Source organism: Phocoena phocoena, chromosome 11 (genome assembly GCF_963924675.1).
Source record: "Phocoena phocoena chromosome 11, mPhoPho1.1, whole genome shotgun sequence".
Classification (NCBI taxonomy): Eukaryota; Metazoa; Chordata; class Mammalia; order Artiodactyla; family Phocoenidae; genus Phocoena; species Phocoena phocoena.
In genome coordinates this window covers 80,310,429-80,319,948 of record NC_089229.1, presented here as the reverse complement: position 1 = coordinate 80,319,948, position 9,520 = coordinate 80,310,429, and the positions used below count along the sequence as shown (strand labels likewise).

The 9,520-nt window shown below is 43.6% G+C and overlaps 1 protein-coding gene across 1 annotated transcript; it reads right to left on the bottom strand.

The window, feature by feature from the left end:
* Positions 1 to 447: 447 nt before the first annotated feature.
* On the bottom strand, positions 448 to 9,157 carry LOC136131432 (glutamyl-tRNA(Gln) amidotransferase subunit C, mitochondrial-like). Its single transcript, XM_065888197.1, is given in 5 exon segments — positions 448 to 509; positions 512 to 753; positions 841 to 926; positions 6,357 to 6,448; positions 9,076 to 9,157. Coding segments are annotated over 5 exon segments (564 nt in total).
* Positions 9,158 to 9,520: the final 363 nt, after the last annotated feature.

Genomic DNA, 9,520 nt, shown 5'->3' with positions numbered 1-9,520 from the left:
GGAACAAATTTAGTGAGTTCAGTAAAGATAAAAGGCTGCTCAAGTCGATGGAAACAGCAACTGAAAGGGACAACTCAGGTTGTCACATAGTGATCAGAGGCAATGTCTAACAGTTACATGAGTAGAAGAATTCACTTAAGTGCCGTTTGCTAGACCGTCTTTGGGGAGGGGATAAAGCCTTCCATACTGAACAGCCTGTGAGTAAACACTTGATCCATTTTCTTGGAAACTGGCAATACCTTCTACTTCCATTGGCATCAGGGACTCTTTGCCTTGTTTTAGCTAGATCTTTCCCAATTCTGTCTTCAGAAGAGTTAGTTACTAAAAGATCCCTAACCATCACTTTTTTCAGGTGACTGAAGAGAGCGGGAACACTTGGGTTCATAATAACAAAATAGTCGTTGCCCTTCCACGTGTTCATAGGGCGCCCCTTTGCAGAATAGGTCCTCAGCAGTGTGAGAGGGGCTCTTTTCCATCTAGCTTTGGTCAAGACATACGACCTGGGGGGCCACAAAATACTCCACATCTCGACGGGAGTTTTGTAGCAGTTCTTTGGCACAGTTGCCTTCTGCCACATTGTCGGATCTTAAGCACAGACATCCATCCTCCAGGACTGACTGCACGGGCTCCACCCCGTCCGTGTCCACGGCGCAGAGCCTGTAGGCGAACGCGATGGCTTTCTCTGGCCGTGCTGCGGCCTCTCGGCTGCCACAGTCCGCAAGCGCTAGCGGCTCCAGGATCTGGCCCACTTCCCTGGGTGGGGCAGGGGGCGGGGATAAGGCGGAGGGTGTGGGTCATGTGTGGTGCCCACACCACCTCCCGCCGCCCTTCAGCACCCGCCTAGACACTCTGGCCTCTACCCGGGGACCCGCCTTGGAGGTGAAGCCCCGGCACCCGCCCACCGAGGCCCGAAGACCCACCCACACCTAACTCAATTCTTGAGGATGACAGAAGGGATTGATGACACTGGAAGCAAAGTTAAAATTATATACTAAATAACATTGTTCCAAGACTCTGCAGACCATGCTTCTCAGGCGGTCCCCACAGTTTTCCTTCTTCTTTAGTCCCTGGATAACATCAAGTTACTGGGGTACGTTTCCTCCCACTGATGACAGTTCCAGCTGACTCCGCTGTGGGTTGAATATTTTCCCCTCCTCCCCAATTCATGTCTACCCAGAACCTGTGAATATGACATTATTTGGAGTAGGGTTTTGCAGATGTGATCAATTTAAGATGAGGTCCTGGGCTTCCCTGGTGGCGCAGTGGTTGAGAGTCCGCCTGCTGATGCAGGGGCACGGGTTCGTGCCCCGGTCCGGGAAGATCCCACGTGCCGCGGAGCGGCTGGGCCCGTGAGCCATGGCCGCTGAGCCTGCGCCTCTGGAGCCTGTGCTCCGCAACGGGAGAGGCCACAACAGTGAGAGGCCAGCGTACCGCAAAAACAAACAAACAAAGACAAACAAAAAAAGATGAGGTACTATTGGGTTAGGGTAGGGCCTCCTAAATCCAATGACCAGTATCTATAAAAAGAGGGACATTTTTATTAAAAATATTTATTTTTTAATAAAAACAGACACAGAGGAGATACAGGGGAGAAGGCTATGTGAAAACTGTGGCAGAGGTTAAAGTCATGCTGCCGCAAGCCAAGGGGAACACCAAGGATTGCTGGCAACCACCAAAAGCTATGAAGAAGCAAAGAAGAATCCTTCCCTACAGTCTTTGGAGGGAACATGGCCCTGCTAACAACTTGATTTTGGACTTCTAGCCTTCAGAACTGTGAGAGACTAAATTTCCGTTGTTCCAGCTTGTCGTAATTTATGATGGCAACCTTAGGAAACAAATACACTGTGTCTGCTTCCTGAAATCCAGGACTCTGACATCTGTCCTGGCTCCAGTCAGAAGTGGGCAGAGAAGAAAAAAACCAGTTCACATCAAAGAATCTCCCTAAGATTACTTCCCATCCCCACTGTCACTGAGAAAGTTTTTAGTGTATTTCATAGGGAAGTTCAGCTAGTTTTTCTCAATCCCTCCTTGTCAGACCAGGCTGGGAGTGAGGGGTGGCTTACCTTTGTAGGCCCCCTGCTCAGAGAGCCTTCCCTTGGCATCAAATCTGAAGTAGCCCCCCCTGCCGCCACACCCTGTAGCACATTACTGGGCTATATATTCTTCATAGCAATACCTGAAATTATCTTATTCACTCAATTTTTTAATTGACTGAAATCATACCCCTCCCCCAGAAATTTAACATCTATGAGAACAGACCTCGTGTCTTTGTCTCAAGGCCAAATCTGAAGTTCTCAGAACAATGCCTGAAACATAGCAAGTGTTCAAAAAAATTTATTGACTGACTGAATGAATAACATTGCCAAATGCATAATAATGTCAATTCCCAACTTAGAGATCTTCACTCAAGAGAGGAACTCTACATGTCTCCTAGAAGGTGGATAGTAATAAAGGGTGAGGGTCATTTATGTTAATAGGCTATAAAAGGAAGACTAGGAGAGATGGTTTATTACAAACACATGAATAGAGCGGATTCTAAAGAATCTCCTTCCTCCTAAAAGTGAAGAGTGGGCCTACAGACATCCAAATGTATCTTGGCTTTAAGGCAAAAGGATGCTGCGTTCTGTAGCAGGCATGTGAAAGTCGTCAAATGATGTGCTAAATATATGCAAATAATTAAAGTGAATTATTAACATTCAGACCTTACATGATGTTGAATTTACTATTGTCCAGGATTTTTTCTTCTTTTTCTTGCAGGTCAGAATTTTTAAAACAGTTCTGAAGAGAGGGGAGTTTTTATCCTACTGGAGTCTTACAGCATGGAATATCTTATCAGCTCTTAGAGCTATGTATGCTGGAGTGCTTCAAAGAGACAGAAATAAGATGGCTAGCACTTTTAGTTGACAAGGCTGGGTGCATTAGACAGATGACCTTTCATAAGAAGTCCATTCCTTGAGTTAGAAAACACAGCCAATCCCCACCCAACCTGAATAAGATATGTTGGTCAGAGGTATATGCGCACAAGCATGCCTTTATATCTCACTTTAATAAATTCCTGCTTCTTGCACCAAAAGGCAACCTGATATGTTTTTGCACAAGTCTTTGAAAAAGTATATCTTCCTAATGAAAAGTGATTATTGTATCGCTGAAAACTGGGAAACCACATACACCAAATATGTGTATTTTTCCACAGCATTTTATGATGTTGAGAAATCATCCTAACTAATCACCCAGGCATATTATCAAAAACTGAGCAAGGGAAAATCGAAATATGAAGTTAAGTGAAAGAAAGCCATACGATTAACAAAGGAGGAAAAGTCAGTCAAAGACCTATTTCAGTCAATTCGCTGGCCGTGTCTGTGGTGGTAGATTTCAATGGATAAGTTGAACAGACAGATTTGTGTGTCTGAGGCTTTAGGGAGGTATCGGTTTGGGAGACTTGGCATTCAGGTATCTGTCACAACTGTAAGAGTGTGTGAGGTCTGCCAGGGAGGACACATAGAGCAAAAAGAGAAGAGAGCTAGTGGGAAAATGAGAGAATATCGAGACCTATGGAGTGGGCAGTGGTTAGGAAGGTGGCCAAGAAGAAAGGATTAGAAGGGCTTAAGAAGCCTCAGGAAAATATGGTGTCACCAAAGCCAAGGGTTGAGAATTTTAAGGAAGAAGTAGTCTCCAGCAATACATTCAGCAGAAAGATCCACTAAAATAAGGACAAATGTAATCAATGGATTTCTCAATAGAAAGTCACTGACTGCTCTTGAAAATCATGTTTTAGCGGAATGGTTGGGACAGAGCTATGATGCAGCTATGAACTGAAGGGGAGGCTGAGGAAGTGAAGCCTTCCAGTAAGTGTAGACAACTTTCAGAAGTCTGATGGGTAGAGGAGAAAAGAGATGGTGGAAGAGGTAGGGGCAGGTGGAGGGGTAAAGGAATCTTTGGGGATTTTTAATAGAAAAAGATCATTTTCCCTTCCATTCTGAGCAAAGAAACTCAAGCAACACTATCTAAGGCAGTGCCTCTTTTAACTGTTCCAGTTGCATTGTTTTCTTTCTGTTAAAAATCCTTCTGGTAAACTAAACAAAAGAATAACAAACACACAAAATAGAGTCTTTCTTTCACTGGATCCCATTTGACAGGTAAGGAAAGCAAATATTCTGATTGTGTTCTATTACTGAAAGATGTGTATACATAGGTGTACTAATTCAGCAAGTCTTCGTACAACTATTGAGTATCCTCAGTTAAAAAACTTAGGATTTGTTTTCCTGATTCTAAAAGTTATAGACGCTCATTGGAAACACACACACACACACACTCACACACACACACACACACACACACACACACCAGAAAAGAAGTAAGAAGGAAAACACTGCTTTTTAAAAACTGTAAATGTGAAACTCTGCTAGAAATTCCAATTGTCTGTTCAGGCGGAAATTTCAGTTGTCTGTTCAGGAAAGGTAGATGTACTTACGATCTGACATGTGCATGTTTATGACTGTTGGAGTCTTTCTGTTTGTTCTTGAGTCTTAGTTTTTAATGTAAACAAGATAATACTCAGAATGGGTATAAGTTTGGTGGAAATATAAACTGTTATTACCTTTCTGTATCAGGACCTTTAAAAATTACTATCCTCTAACCCAGTAATTCTAAGAATTTAGCTAGTGAAATGATTAGAAGTTGTCATAAATGTTTAAGTACAAGACTCATAATTGAATCTTGGAAAAACAATCTAAAATCCAATCATGTAAAATCATTAATAAGTATGGTAAATCCATGTGATACAACCAGTAAACTCAGATTTTTTTCAAGAATATTTAATGACCTGGGAGAATGTTTGTGGTACAATACAAATTCAGGTTGTAGTTTTTCGGTATGTTCTGAATGTTGTAAAAAGAAAACACACACACATTAGTATATAAACATTTAAAAATTGTCTTGAAATAAAATATATTAAAAAATTCAGTAAGATGCTAATAGTTCTGTATCCAGGTGGTTCTGTTATGGCTGACTTGTATTTTCCTATTATACACTTTTCTGCAGTCCTAAATTTTCTACAATGACATGCACTGTTTTTAATGATCAGGAAAAAATTAATAATAAAAATGACGTATCTGGGGTTGAATTTGTGAATTCTAATAACTGTGTACCAAAACCCATTAGGTTCAATGTCACTCAAACCAAGTGTACTTGAAACTTTCTAAAAAACTTGGAGTTCTGAAATGATACAATGTCATTCTGTGAATGATGCTTTCCTTGGGAGCAAATCAGCAATACTCCCAGTGTTTGGCAAGCAGCCTTTATAGGGAACAACTTTAGGAAATTTAGATAGTCCTGTTGAAAATGGTAGTGTAGGGACTTCCCTGGTGGTGCAGCGTTTAAGAATCTGCCTGCCAATGCAGGGTACATGGATTTGATCCCTGGTCTGGGAAGATCCCACATGCCGCGGAGCAACTAAGCCCGTGCGCCACAACTACTGAGCCTGCACCCTAGAGCCCGTGTGCCTAGAGCCCGTGCTCTGCAACAAGGGAAGCCACCGCAGTGAGAAGCCCGCACACTGCAACGAAGAGTAGCCCCTGCTCGCCGCAACTAGAGAAAGCCCACACGCAGCAGCGAAGACCCAACGTAGCCAAAAATAATAATTAATTAATTTAATTTAATTCCAAAAAAGGTAGTGTATTGGTATTTAAATGAGTCACACAATGGTTGATTAAAATGAAATTATTACGGAATATGTTTGCAGTTACCCCAGAGCCAGCGATAAATCAGACACAGTGGTAACTTGTTCTTGCTAATGCTGACATTTTTTCCTTCTATGGGCAGAATGCTCATGAGTCTGGATGTGCATGAAAAACAGCATGAATTTCCTTAGAATCAGAACCACTCCCTATGTGTCATTACTTTCTTTAATCCTTTAAGTTTGGGTAGAAATTTTTTCCCCAGGGCTTTGTTTAGAAATCTAGAGAGAGAATGTATTTGTATGTCTATGTGTTTCTTGTTTTTGAGCCACACTGTCCAGGAGAAAACAAAGGCCAGTTTTACTGGAGCCCCTTTACATACAAGGCACGGTCCTGGGTGCCAAGCCAAGGTGCCATGCCTCACCCCCAAAGCCTGGGATCCAATCTCACCTGGTGCAGGTGTGTCAGTCCTTAACCTTAAAGAAAGTCTGGGCAGCGCACAACTTGCTTTGATTCAACGTACCTTTTCAAGGCGGGAAACCAGTTCCTGACATTTCTGGAAGCACCGCCTTCTATGAGCTGGTTAGAAATTACATCCATCCCAAGCTTGAGGCTACTTCTTAGCACTTTCTCACAGACTGTCCTACCCTTGAGGACGTCCAGGGACTTTCACCACCTCACCAATTCTACATCACGCGCGCCAGTAGCTGCCATGCTGCCCTGTTCTATCAGTTTCCTATGGCTGCTGTAACAAATTCCAACCAACTTGAGAGCTTAAAAACAGCACAGATTTATTCTCTCATAGTTCTGGAGGCCAGAGGTCCAAAATTGGTTTCAGTGGGCTAAGCCAAGGTGTCAGCAGGGCTGTTCATTTCTGGAGGCTCTTGGGGAGAATCTGTTTCCTTGCCTTTTCCAGCTCCTAAAGCTGTATTCCTTTTTTTTTTTTTTTTTTTGGCTGCTTTGGGTCTTTTTTTTTTTAATTGATTGTGTTTTTTAAATTTATTTAATTTTTATTTTTGGCTCCGTTGGGTCTTCATTGCTGCGCGCAGGCTTTCTCTAGTTGTGGCTTCTCATTGTGATGGCTTCTCTTGTTGTGGAGAACGGGTTCTAGGTGTGTGGGCTTCAGTAGTTGCTGCATGTGGGCTCAGTAGTTGTGGCACACGGGCTTAGTTGCTCCACGGCATGTGGGAATCTTCCCGGACCAGGGCTCAAACCCGTGTCCCCTGCATTGGCAGGCAGGTTCTTAACCACTGCGCCACCAGGGAAGCCCCCACATTGGGTCTTAGTTGCAGCACATGGGATCTTCATTGAGGCATATGGGATCTTTCCTTGTGGCGTGGTCTCTTCGTTGCGGCAGTTGGGTTTCTCTCTAGTTGTGGTGCACGTGGTTTTCTCTTCCCTAATTGTGGTGCATGGGCTCCAGGGCGCGTGGGCCCTGTAGTTTGCGGCACGCGGGTTCTCTTATTGAAGTGCGCGAGCTCAGTAGTTGTGGCGCGCAGGCTTAGTTGCCCCGCGGCATGTGGGATCTTAGTTCCCCGACCAGGGATCAAACGTGCGTCCCCTGCATTGGAAGGCGGATCCTTTACCACTGGACCATCAGGCAAGTCACTTCTTGCATTTCTTGGCTCATGGACCTTTCCTTCATCTTCAAAGCCAGCAGCATAGCATCTTTATTTTTTTAAAAAAGATTTTTTTGATGTGGACCATTTTTAAAGTCTTTATTGAATTTATTACAATATTGCTTCTGTTTTGGTTTTTTGGCCGCAAGGCATGTGGGATCTTAGCTCCCCAAGCAGGGATCGAACATGTACACACTGCATTGGAAGGCAAAGTCTTAACCACTGGATCACCAGGGAAGTCCCAGCATAGCATCTTTTAAAAAATTTATTTATTTTTTTTATTTTGCTGTCACCTTGTACCAGGTTTTTTTTTTTTTAACATCTTTATTGGAGTATAATTGCTTTACAATGGTGTGTCGGTTTCTGCTTTATAACAAAGTGAATCAGTCATACATATACATATGTTCCCATATCTCTTCCCTCTTGCGTCTCCCTCCCTCCCACCCTCCCCATCCCACCCCTCCAGGCGGTCACAAAGCACCGAGCTGATCTCCCTGTGCCATGCGGCTGCCTCCCACCAGCTATCTACCTTACGTTTGGTAGTATATATATGTCCATGCCTCTCTCTCGCTTTGTCACAGCTTACCCTTCTCCCTCCCCACATCCTCAAGTCCATTCTCTAGTAGGTCTGTGTCTCTATTCCTGTCTTACCCCTAGGTTCTTCATGACATTTTTTTTTTAAGATTCCATATATATGTGTTAGCATACGGTATTTGTCTTTCTCTTTCTGACTTACTTCACTCTGTATGACAGACTCTACGTCCATCCACCTCATTACAAATAGCTCAATTTCGTTTCTTTTTATGCCAGCATAGCATCTTTAAATCTCAATCTTCCTCTACTTCCATCTTCACATTGCCTTCAGGCATTGCCTTCACTTGGATAATCCAGGACAATCTCCCCATCTCAAGATCCCCAGTCTCATCACATCTGCAAAATCCCTTTAGCCATATAATGCAGCAGCCATAGGTTCCAGAGATTAGGACATGGACATCCTAATGGTCCGTTCAGCCCCCCACACCATTTGATGCTGGCCAGCTGCTACTACCTTAGGCACCCTGAATTAAACATACCGGTGCTTCTCAGGAGTGCCTTGTCATATGTAACACCTATGTGAGGTGGCATTTTTATCCTATGTTAAGAGGGCATGAGAGCTGAGTGTCAAACTGTTTAGCAGGCTCTAGAGTCAGACTGGATTTCAATCCTGGTCTCTGTCCGTTAACCGCTTACAGGCTATGTGACCCTGGGAGAGTTCCTTGACTTCTTTAAATCTCAGTTTCCTTGTCTGTAAAATGACATCTGTCTTCTGGGTTATTGTGACATTTAAAGGAGACAGTCCTTGTAAAATAATTAGTACAGGGTCCAGCATAGAGAAAAATATTCAATAATTATTCGTTCTTATTAGTATTATTAGTCTATCTTCCTTACTTTACAGATAAAAAGAAGAGGCTTAGAAATATTAAGTGATTTTTTTTTTTGCGGTATGCGGGCCTCTCACTGTTGTGGCCTCTCCCGTTGCGGAGCACAGGCTCCGGACGCGCAGGCTCAGCGGCCATGGCTCACGGGCCCAGCCGCTCCGCGGCATGTGGGATCCTCCTGGACTGGGGCACGAACCCGTGTCCCCTGCATCGGCAGGGGTACTCCCAACCAGTGCACCACCAGGGAAGCCCTAAGTGATTTATTTTTGCCTCACAGCCTCGGTCTCAGAATCTATAGACAGGGTGAAAACAAGTGTGACACTGGAGTTATTTGTACCCAATTGAGAAATCCCCTTCCCTTACCTGCCCGAATGCTGCCACTGTCACCTGGCTGACGCCGTGCCTGACACCACTGCACGAGGGCTTCTGAACTGCTGGCCACCATTTCACCTTCGGTTCTCCTTGCCTGCGAGGTGGTTCCTATTTTATCCTGCTGCTGTCCCCACACAGGCCCTCGAACCTGTCATGGAAATACTTGCTGTAGTCACTATTTTTATTAATGTTCCACTATAAAATCTCATTGCTACTGCCTGCTGAATTTGGATGTCTAATTTGTATTTCAAAATTAACATGTCCAAGACCAAAATTTTTTATTGAAGCATAGTTGATTTACAATATTGTGTTAGTTTCAGGTGTACAGCAAAGTGATTCAGTGATATATATGTTTTTTTCAGATTATTTTCCATTGTAAGATGTTGAATGTAGCTCCCTGTGCTATACAGTAAATCCTTGCTGCTTATCTATTTTA